This window comes from Solanum lycopersicum, chromosome 4 (assembly GCF_036512215.1).
Source record: "Solanum lycopersicum chromosome 4, SLM_r2.1".
Lineage (NCBI taxonomy): Eukaryota > Viridiplantae > Streptophyta > Magnoliopsida > Solanales > Solanaceae > Solanum > Solanum lycopersicum.
The window spans coordinates 67,624,447-67,636,602 of NC_090803.1; the positions used below are offsets into that span (position 1 = coordinate 67,624,447).

At 30.6% G+C, this 12,156-nt stretch overlaps 1 protein-coding gene across 2 annotated transcripts; it reads right to left on the minus strand.

The window, feature by feature from the left end:
• Positions 1-1,425: 1,425 nt before the first annotated feature.
• LOC101245250 (uncharacterized) lies at positions 1,426-5,923 on the minus strand. Of its 2 annotated transcripts, none has more exons than XM_004238334.5 (9): positions 5,693-5,923; positions 5,396-5,518; positions 4,426-4,506; positions 4,244-4,332; positions 4,081-4,155; positions 3,511-3,572; positions 3,353-3,421; positions 2,194-2,379; positions 1,426-1,810 (listed from the first exon to the last, which is right to left on the minus strand). In XM_004238334.5, exons 2-9 carry the CDS (start codon positions 5,516-5,518, stop codon positions 1,731-1,733), a joined length of 765 nt encoding a protein of 254 aa, XP_004238382.1. In that variant the 5' UTR covers positions 5,693-5,923; the 3' UTR covers positions 1,426-1,730. The 2 variants fall into 2 exon arrangements, with proteins under 2 accessions (XP_004238382.1, XP_010320442.1); XM_010322140.4 differs by having other exon boundaries at positions 3,353-3,418; positions 5,693-5,862.
• Positions 5,924-12,156: the final 6,233 nt, after the last annotated feature.

A 12,156-nucleotide genomic window follows, 5' to 3' on the forward strand; every position in this document is an offset into this window, starting at 1 on the left:
GTTATTTACAAATAATTTTACTTTAAAATTCTCAATCCTTATTAGGGAACGGTCGGTAGGTTAATAGACTATTGTCTAGTTTCATTGTGAATACTCAATATTATTTTTGTTATTATCTAATTCTTTGATTTTATTCGTCTCCTTTGATTCGATCATCATATGTTTTTTGATTGCAACTGTTTCTCTTTTTCATTGTTTTTAGTATGACTTCTAATTTACACACTTAATTTTTAATATGTTTTACTGAAGAGGGTCTATCAAAAATAATTTCTCTAACTTTTCAAAGTAGGGTAAAGTTTCGTACGCACCAACATCCGCAAACTCTACTTATAAGATTACATTTAATATATTATTGTTAAATAATTTATCTAAAACCCGATAAGCAAATGGAATTATGATCCATAACCTAAAATATATATCGATTGTTTTATATCACAAATTTCAATAACTCTTTTTTGTTGATTAAATTTGTGACTAGTCAAACACCAACGCGTAAATAGGGGACTATTACAATCCAATCAAATAGAACACTGTTGAATCATGAATGCTAATCATTTGGACATTTAAACAAGTAATTAGAACTTTGAATGGTTCAAGGCTGATGATCTGTTTAGATCAAATGATTGTTTGCAGTTATTCAAATAATACATTAATATGCAAATTGCATTATAAAACATGTTGAATAATTAAACTTGATGAAACTGTTACTGAAGAATGTCAACGAGACAAATTTAGCAGAAAAAGAGGATGTAAAAAAGAAAAAGAAGGGCACCACAATTGACTGGTCCATTATTTTACAATTCCATATATAGATTATCCTTTACTTGTTAAATTGGCAAAAACGAAACCCAACTTCTTTAAAACTCATGTGTTTTATAGTTAATTTAGTTGTGATTCCTCTTTTTTTATATCGTCATTTTTACATCATCCAAGTATTAAAACGTTTTACTTTAAGACTCAGTTAGGAGTTGGAGACACATTAAGATCCTCATTTTTTAAGAAGCAACACTCAAGAACTATAAACCCAGAGCATGCAAAATATAGGCTCTATAGACAATGTGATGATCACAGGCAATTATTCAACTAATAGAAAGGCGATCACGATGATACTAAAATCCATTTACGATAAGATCTTCCACTGCAACCGAAGACATCAAAGAGAAATGGGGAAACCCCTATTTTCACACAATCAACCAAATAACAGGCTTGACAACAATCACATTCTTTAAAAGAGGTGAGAAGCCCATTTCGCCGTTCCCCACTGCATGTCTCATATTCCTCTGCCCATTAAGAAGCATACACCAATCTAAGAGAGTTCAACATCACTATAGAAGCCGAAGATTTGATTCACTTGCGTACAAAGAGCTTTAAAAACAGCAGAAAATATGCGATTGGGGGTATTCTGCCACCTAAAAACAAGGCAAATTTACGAACAAGATCAACACTGAACATTTCAACAAACAAAGACAAATCAAAGAATGTGCTGCTCACTAACGAAATTACACTTGACCAACCACCTAATCAAGCAGAGAATAAAGATAGAAGATATCATGAAAAACAAAGAAAAGAAAACATCACCACATACGGGCGGTCCTGAAATCTATAATTAGTCTACTCTGATTACAGATAGATAACCTACTGTTAACACGGAGTAACTAACGAATGAAAAACATAGAACATGGAGCAGGCACTCATAGCACATAATCTCTGTATTCTTCAAGCTTGACCATTTAAGCACCACCTCCTTGGATCGGCCCATTAGATCTGAATCCACGTCCCCTACCGCGAGTTCCCCTTCCACGGCCACGGCCTACAACAAAACAAAAATATCAGCTACAGATGTCAAGAATAGAAAAATCGCATAGATAACTGGCAATTTTTCTCAGTAGTTGGGGTAACAAAAATGTACACTATTAGGACATGCATCTTCTCAGTTGTGAAACCAACAGAGCTCCACAGCATGCGGATTGCATAAACCATTCCAGCATGGATCTCCAAGAAATTGTTCATAACTATTTACAACATGAAACAAACCACATGCGATGCCACTACTCTAGTGAAGGGAAAATAAAGGTCATTGGGTTTAAAAGGGCAAGGAAGGGCAGTTGGGTATCAGCAGCAGTGCGCCTAGACTAAATATGCAGAATAAACCATAGAACAAACACAAATTATGGAAAGGCAGCAAAGCTCTACCTCGTCCCTGCATGGGAGCTTCTTGATTGTAGAAGCCACCATCTTGCTGGACATCCTGTGGACCATTGTACCCTCCCCTTCCGCGGCCACGGGAGCTACGACCTCTGCCTCGACCCCTACCCCTACCATAGCTCCGATTGCGATCATACCCACCATCATCATACTCAGCCGGCATAAATCCATTTCCTGGATAAAATAACAGCAAACATGTCATGTCATGAACAATAACCACTTACACTTGCACTCTGTGAAGTCTGCCAATTACACATCGAAATAGAGCATCCCTATTATCTTTCATCATTCTCGACATACGGTTGTCAATTGAAAATATGGTGAAGAAAAACGAGTGAGTACATGTCATTCAAACGTCAGTGACTTAAAGCACATGTAACTGGTATTCAGAAAATGAAGTATGCATGAAGAACCTTTAAGAAACATTTATCTGATCCCACATCTCAAAGAAGCCTATATTTCATTCAAGCATTCAGAACGAATTGTTCAAGTTTACAAAATTGTAATTCTGAGCATATTACCTCACTCGATCAAAATCTACCTCATAGCAAAATGGACACACACAAGCACTTTAGATGTTGCTGAGAGAAGGGTTGACAAATAGCTTTCCCAAAGCTTAGCACTCGTCATTTATTCAGAAAAATACTTCAAAAACATATATTTGCAGTGTTAACTGAATTAGATCTTGAATCAGGACAGTGTTGGGAGCGGTATGAGCCTTGACTAAGGCATATTGGATGAATCCACCTAACTTCGACCCTGCTGTGAGTCGAACTTGGTGATTTATCTCCCTAAAAATGAATCCCTTTACCAGGACATGACCCAGCAATGAATCTCTTTACCAGGACATCAATGCATACTTCCTCTGTCTGGGTTTTACATAAAGGAAGAGAACAAACTTACATATAAAGGTGACATCAGTTCTGCTTTTTAACAAATTAATAATTAGAAAGGTAACAGTAAAAGGATTTCTGCTCCAACTTAATATTGAACAGATAGAGGGCAACTCCAATGAGCCCCATGCACTTAGAATAAGCAAACTCCCGAAAGCATCAAAACATCTAATAGCAGGTGTTAGCTGAATTATATCTCTAAATCTTACATCATCATCAGGGCCTTTATCTAAAAGTTTCAAAAGAATTCCTACCTGGAAAGCCTCTGGACCTTCCCCTTCCTCGACCACCGCGGCCTCTTCGTCCTCCACTAGGAGATCCTTCTAAATAATCAGATATTAGTAAATAATACGATGGTGTTTCACATACTACCAGCATTTGCATCCATTGATAAATTTATAAAAAAACAAACCTCCATCATAGTCAAAATCTGTTGACACTTTCACCTGGTCTGCTGGCAATGGTGGTTGGTACCTGTAGGCGAGAGCAAAGCATGAGCCTACAAGTTTTGCAAACCAATTTGCTTGCACCAAATTATAATACATGCACAACGGCCACATTATTTTTAGTTTTGCAAATTGACAACCATTGAACATGAGAAATAAATATCTCAGGCCCAGTAAATGTGGAATACACAAGTGAAGAACTCTTCAATATTGTAAAGTTAACAACGCCTCCTGCCCAACATTTTACAACCATCTATCTAATATTTCCTATGACTACTGGCAATATGACATAATAATATATCAAACTAACATTTTAAATTCCATCTACATTATTTTATAGAACTGTAAAAAAAATGAAACTGAAATCCCATCTACATTATAGATGGAAGCACTTCAAAATAGGAAGATCTAATTCCACGTGCATTCAAGATTAAGATAGAAATATTACATAACAGAGTCATGCAAGAGTGATAATTAAATCTGACTTCCTCACATTCTTGGGAGGAAATTTACACTGTAAAGACCAAAATACTCACCCCACAGCATTCTTATCCAGCTCCTTTTTGGCGAGGGTAATTGTAATCATGGATACATGCCTGGTGGTCTCGAGACTGCAACCAATAGAGCAGTAACATATATAATTAAAGCAATACATACAGCAACACAACTTAATTTCTAAAGCTTCAAATATGCACTTACGGTAGGAGACCTTCTTCAAGGGGTTCCCATGTATCAGTTATATCAGTGGATGTAATAGACGTTACTTGGTGAAGACCAACAATTCTCCTCTGCACAAGCCCCATATCAATGTGCAAAATTCCATCAGCAATAAGATAGGTAGAAACAACAGAAACTATATAGGAGAAACATCCACTTTTTACCTTGATCAATTCCACAATTGTCACAGTCTTGTTGATTGCCCTGCCCATTGCCTTGAACACGATCTCCTCTGATTCTTTCTCCTAAAAATATTAGCATAACGACAAGGATGTCAAGTTCTGAAGAGTGACACCACGCAGAATAATATCAATTATAGAGTGGTAAAAACATGAATTCACACTATGCAGGCATATGCACAGTATCATAATTTGCAAGATATATCATCAATTAAGACTAAACACATTTACATCTTCTGTAAGATGCTTCCCATCAAACAAATATTTTCCGTCGTCACTTCAGTTTCAATCTACTATTACTAATAAACCATGTAAGCCAAATTTAGCATATCATATATAACGGCATGGCTGCAGTAAAGCAGATAAACACAAGCACATAACGTAACAAAATAAAATAAAAAACAGAGCACAGAGGATTCATCGAAGAAAAAAACTTAAATTTATTCAAGGCGCTAAACAGAAAAAGTAACAAATTTCATTATTTTCACAACATATAATCAATTAAAACTATAGACTTTTAATCTTCTATGTGATGCTTTTAATCAAACAATTACCTTTCCATAATCACTTCAGTTTCCTTCCACTACTACTGATAAATTTTATAAGACATAGCACCATATACAACAGAATGGCCGCAGTGAAACAGATAAACAGGCACACAACACAACATGAAAAACAAAACAAAGAGCACACAGATGATACTTCAAAAGGCGATACAACCTAAGCAGAAAAAAAAAACAAATTTCATAATTTGCACGAAAGTATACACATTTTAATCTTCTTCTACGTGATGAATTCAATCCCAAAAAAAAACCATTTCTCCATTGTCACTTCAATTTCACCAAATTTAGCACATCCAAACAAAGCACCAAAAACGCATAAACAAAAAAAAAAAATAACAGCGCACAGGCGATTCTTCTAAACAAAAAATGACATCCTTATAAAGAGGAATTACCTGAAGCAAGGTCATAGCATAAGTGATATAGCTTCGCATCCTTCCCTGACTAGTAATCCGAATCTCATTCGCATCAATAGGTGTCTCAACCCTTGGCTTCTCCACTTTCTGGTACCGATCCATCTATTCATCATAAAACCATCAATTAACATCAAATCTCAACAATTAACATCAAAAAACTTCATCAAATCTCAACAATTAACAAAAACAGAATAATTAATGAAATTAAACTTACAGATGAAAGAAATTAGGGTGAAATCAATTAGATCTGAGAAGAAATATGTATAAAATTTGTACCTTGGTATAAGAATAAGGATAAGATTAGTATTATTCTTCTCCACGAAAGAAGAGCCCTCTTCTTCGGCTTCGTTTCTTCGTTTACGCCCTAACCGTTTTGGCTCTCATTTTCGATTTATTTATAGTGCCGAGTTTCTCGTTTGCCCTAACTCCATATAACCGGTCCAACCGGTTTGCAGTTCAAGCTTATCCACGTATATATTTTATATTATTAGCATACTTTCGTTTTAGTTCGTTTTACAAAAATGTTTGTATCTTTTTATAAATAGTAATAATTTAATTTTAAAACATACCTTAGTAAATGATTATAGCCGTATAAATAATAAAGTTAGAAAAGTTTTGTTTATTTTGTCAAACTTTATGTCATATCAAATAATATTGTATAAATTAAAATGGAAGAGTTTTTTTTTTTTTGTAGAATTTGAGAGTTTTATTAATGCATTATTGAATGATGTGATGTGTAAATAATTTAATTATTATTTATTTGTTATAATTTGGATATTTAATAAGCGATTAATAGAGATATTACATTATTTATTATTACTTATTTTAGTGTCGGTTATATTTGAAAAATCATATATTTCTATATTAAAAATAGTATGATCTTAATTTTCTTATTTATTATCATATAAATTAAAATGAACAAATGATAATTAGATCACTATTATTATAGCTAATTAATTAAATTAAATATATGTGGGATATTTTCATGAAGAAAGCTCCTTGAACTTTAGTTTATTATGTACACACATCACTCTCTAGTAATTTACATTAAAATAAGGAAATTATATAATTTTTTAAGGTGGAGAGGATATGCATGAGAGAAAAAAAATGATAGGATATTATCCAATCATTTTCACAATTTCTAAGTAGCATGGATTTCCCCCCCTTCTAATATCATCGTCAAATTTATAATTTTTATTGAAATTAATGTATTTTGAAACTTGGAATTAGCAAATTTCAATTTTATGTGAATCATAGAATATTTTATTTTTCATATTATTATTTTGCAATTTCGATTACAAAATGATGATTTGAACATGTTGAAATCAGGTAAATAGTTATTGTTTCTCGTAAACAATCAATATGACAATTAATGTTGTTCATTAAAAAAAACAGACATTAATTACTGAGCTATAATTATACTTATATTATTTTAATCTTAAATTTAAAATAACATAAATGAAGGCCATAACCAAAAATGGATTGCAATAAGGATTTCACCAAACAAATACTGTGGTGTTATGTATTTATACTAATCTCAATATAATATGATTACTACTCTAGAGTCTAAACAATAAAACAAAATAGTGGAATTGAAGAAATAAATAGGTAATTAGAAAGGGGATAAAAAGCAAATTCAGAAGATTAAACTGAGTCAAACATACAATATAACGCACATAACTCATTCCTATGTGGTTATAATAATTCATAATTGATTTAACAGAACTCTTCAATATTATACTCGGCTCAATAACTTCAGCTGAGACAGTTTTCTTCGCCACTTCTAACCCATAGGCCCTTATGAAATCGGCTTGTTTTTATACATCCTTTCAGAAACTATCTTTGGTGTATCAAAATTATGAAATTTTGAAATTGGGCCAGGCTTGTAGTTGTGGGCTACAAAGCCCAATAGGACTTTTCATGCATAGGCCCAAACTCTCATTTTAATGGGCCAGCAATGCCTTTGAGTGATTTTTTTTGGGCTGATTTATGCAATTGTCTCCTAACAGTTTTTATTTTTGTTTATAGAAGTTGTGGAAATATAACTGTTGAAAATTAATCTTTCGAATAATGTTATACGTCTAATATTTACTCATATATTATTCAATCTTACAGATATATTGTTAGATAATATAACTCACAAAGTTTTTAGATCGTGATTTAATAATTGTCATAAAATTTTTAATTTGTTCAAAAAAAATTCTATAAACTGTAGTCTAAAAACTTCATAAAATTATAATAAAGGAAATAAAAAGAGGATCATTTATAAAAAATATTATCCTTAAAAAAGTCATATGGAGATTATTTATTTATTTTGGTTATTATTGTTCGTTCTAATATATGATCCAACCAGCAGTACTTGTGTTATTGCTCTCATTTACTAACCCATAAATATTTACTTTTATCCTCTTTTTCTTGTTAGTTTTAGTATAAAATCATGTTTATTTAAACTCGTGACTATCACCCTAACTATTATCTTTTTGACTATTCAACTATTTCTTTAAAGAACCAAACTCCGTAAGAGTGACTGAGTTGGTTGAGCAGGTGATATGTTAATGGAATGTCTCATATTCGAATCCCTTATGTGCTTTTTCATTTTGCTAGTCGTGCGAAGCTTGCCGTACACCTATCTTATACGATTTGCAGATTAAATTGAAATTATACATAAAAGATTAACATAATATGGTCAATCCTATCCTTGTTATCTTCCTTTTATTTAACTCTCATTCATTTATAGGATTAGTCCTACCAACCACTCTAGCCACTATTTTAAAGTTTCGAATTTCACAAGTGAAATTTCATGATATTATCTTGACGTTTCACTTTTACAACTCGAATATTTAGGACAATGACTATTTCTGAATACACAATTGAAAAGATACATGTGATATTTCTTCTCATCCTTTATGTCACCCAACCAAAACCTTAGATGATTATTAACCTAACACAAGGGTCCATATAACAGAAAAGGTATAGTGGCCTAACAAATAGAAGAAGGGCCAAATATTATATAAACATATAATGCGTCTAATCTTAGAGATGATTACCAACCCATTGGCATAGTAAAATATAAATCAAATACTAAAGTGATAGTGCAAAAAATAAAATAAGAGTATAAAATCTCACATCAATGATACACTTTCTATCAACAACAAAACCTCAAAAAAAAAAAGGATAAGAGGAAAATTTTCAAACTTATCTATTTTTTAAGTGGAAACTATGACCCTTCAACTTGTTTCTTTACAAGATAAAAAAAGCCCACCTGATCCCAACATATCTACCTTGCCTTATATCATAATATATCCTAATTCATTCCCACTTGCTAATTGAACTAGCTATATCCTTGTACCCACCCAAAAAAATTTAGAAAAAATCAAACTTATCATCTTTAGCTTAGTACTAGACTAGACTAGAAAAAATATTTTATTCTATGTTTGTTTGTTTAGTATTTGTTTTTATAATATTAATCAGATATGTCCGCTCATAATATAATTACTTCATTCGAATTCAAATCATATGTGGTAGTAATACTCTTTAACTAGTTGTTTTTCGACCTTATTTTTGAAACTTTATTGTTGTTATGAAGTTTTAATTTTTACAAGTGAAATTTAATATTTATATAATTGAGATCTCATAACAACACATATTTATCGATTTACGTAGCTAAAAAGGGTCTATTTGTGAATTTTACCTATTCCCTTTAACAAGATTTTTTTTTTACTTTCAGAATTTAAATTCAAAACCTCTAATTAAGAACAGAGGTCAAGTGTTATCTTATATGCATATATATTTTAATCCTTTTCGTGTTATGTTATATGAGTATATGTTTTAATCCTTTTCATAATTGTCTTGCTCCATTACTTCTAATGGTACTTTAGACCCCTTACTACTTGAGCCCCACTTGAGCCATCATGTACCCAAAATATATCAAGCTTATCATCTTTGGCTTGGTAAAAAAAAAACAAGCTTATCATCTTTGGCTTGGTAACAAAAAAAAAATAATTTTATACTGTTTTCGTCATTTTTAATTGTTATATTTCTTTTTTTAAAATCATACTATAAGATTTTGACTTACATATTATAATATATTTTTTATTATATTGATATTCAAAAAATATAATTTATAGTACTTCTCGTATAGTTTTTGAATATCTAAATTTTTTGTTTGAAATATCGAATTAATGTAATCTAATTTAACTTTAAAAATTAGTCAAATTAACTGTTAAAAAACGCAACATGACAATTAAAAGTGGACGAAAGGAATAACAGCTAAAGATATATTCATATTTTGTTTTAAAAAATAACCTTTAGAGATAGTTTGATTATTTTAACAAAAATCCAATCACATTAGTAGTTAATTGTATATAGTTGTTTGGAAGGGCAGTATATATGTTAGTAGTCAACAAGTCAAATAAAATTGAAAATAACTTTTGTTTTAGTCCGTAGGTTATGTGAAATAATTGATTCGTACCCTTAATTAATTATAAATTAATCATCACTTTAAGGAAACTCTTATGGTAATTAGCTAGCACTTAGACCAATCTTTTATCAACTCAAATTATTAATCTCTAAAATGTATTGGACTCATAAACTCCACACACCTGCCTAGTTTAGAAAAGATAAAAAATAGTTTCTTTTTTCTAACTCTTTGCCGTAAAGAAAAAGCAGTGTATATTTTATTAATATTAAATATCTCTTCAAAAGTTTTTTGAAATCCACACAAGTGGGTGCTTTTCTATTTTATTTTCAGGTGACTAGCTAAGGAATCTGTTTAATTAATTTGATTTGAAAAATTAAATATAACGAATGTTATATAGTGGTCCTAGGACATACATTTTGAATAACGTAGTATATATAATAAGGTCATTTTGAATCAGAAACTACATTAAAGATACACATCCTCTATATTATTGTATTATCGAATTCACGTAAATTAAATAATTTCTATTCAAAGTGTATTGTATTAAAGATTTGACTAAATTAATTTAATTATTAGAAATAACATTAAATAAAAGTATTTTAGTTTGATTAGAATAGTTTTTAAAAATCGTAGACGATTGTTTTATATGATAAAAGGTAAAATGACATTTTTGATTTGTTCATGGTGTTCCAAATTTATGTCACTTTTCATTAGCTATGATTTTATATTCATCACTGGCCAAAGTATTGAGATCCTATTTAAAGAAAAAATAATTTTTATTTAGAATTTCTTCATTTTCATAGTTTGAAATCTCAAATCTCTTTCTTTAAAGTAAATAAAACTTTATTTGTTTTAGCACGGCCCTTGGTGCTTACAACATACACAAATTTTGTATAAATAGAATCGTGATAATAAACTAACACCAACTACAATAAAGTTGTAATACATACGTGAGTATCAAACAAATTTAGAGGAAACAAAAAGGAAGGAGCTATATAGGTAAATACTAAAAAAATAATTTTTTAAAAAAATAAAATAAAAAGAGTGAGGGGGAATAATTGTGGCAAACAACTAAGCAAAAGGCACAAAAAAGAAAAGAAATAATTTCAACGACAAGGAAAAAAAATAATATGGAAATGCGCTATAAAGAAATACAATACCCTGGGCCGAGCTAGAAGCTTAGATAGATACATATTCGATCAAATTTAATAAATATTATTTAATAGTATATTTACATTAAGGTATTTGTTAGTGTCTATAAATATATAATTTGGTTATAATTTCACATCTGCCTATGTTACAATATGATTTTCTCGTTCTGAATCAATAATGACATATTTAAACAAATAAATATATCAAATATCGAATAAAAAAAACTAACGTCGCCATAAAGTTGAAGGGCATGTGTTACGGAGGAAAGTTTTTGTTCTGTTCCTTGAACTTCAAGCAACGCGTCCTTTTGCTGCCAAAATTTCTGTTTGGGTGTCTCCTTTTTTATTTTTAAATTTTACTAAAAAAACAAATATAATTTGGAAATTGATACTCTACCTATGTGGCTCTAAACTCTTACGTGTCGTTTGATCTTTCAAAAATAATAATTCATATATATAAAAAATTTTATACTAAAATACTAATAGAGTAGAGTCGTGCATAATCAAATGAAGGATAAATTAACTGATAGAGAATACGTATAGAGTCGTGTGTAATCATGTAAAATCGGTTAATTACAATAATAACGAAGTGGGATGGTAACTTTCGTCAGTTCCAGCTACCTAATAGATTCGACTTAGCTATTGTTTGAGTTGTCTCTCGAATATTTAGACTCTTCTCGATCGTTCGAGAGTTTGTTGTTCAGTATAAATATGATAGGTTCGAGATATTATTAGACTTTGAATTCATCATTATTGACTGATTCAGTGATTGCTTCACATGTTTGGTTAAATATTATTGGCATTTGATAGATTTTTATATCATAGTTAAAATTGATGGAAGCGCACACATACGAATCACCTAATCATAATTCATAATTAGTTGATGATAAATGCAAAACAATCTTGTATTTATTAATTTGCTTCATATAAACCTTAAGTAGGAATAAATTTTACCATCTAATAATGTGAATGCAACGTAAATTTCCATCTGAGGTGTTGCTTAGTTGTTTCCATTATTTTTTCCTTTATAAGAATAGAATACGTAATTAATTTGAAGAGTTAATTTGATTGTACTTACAAATTTCAACTTAATTAAGCTACCGTATAACTAAATTATTCATATAAAGGTGGTAAAATCAACTTTGTTATGTTATAAAAAACGTGATATA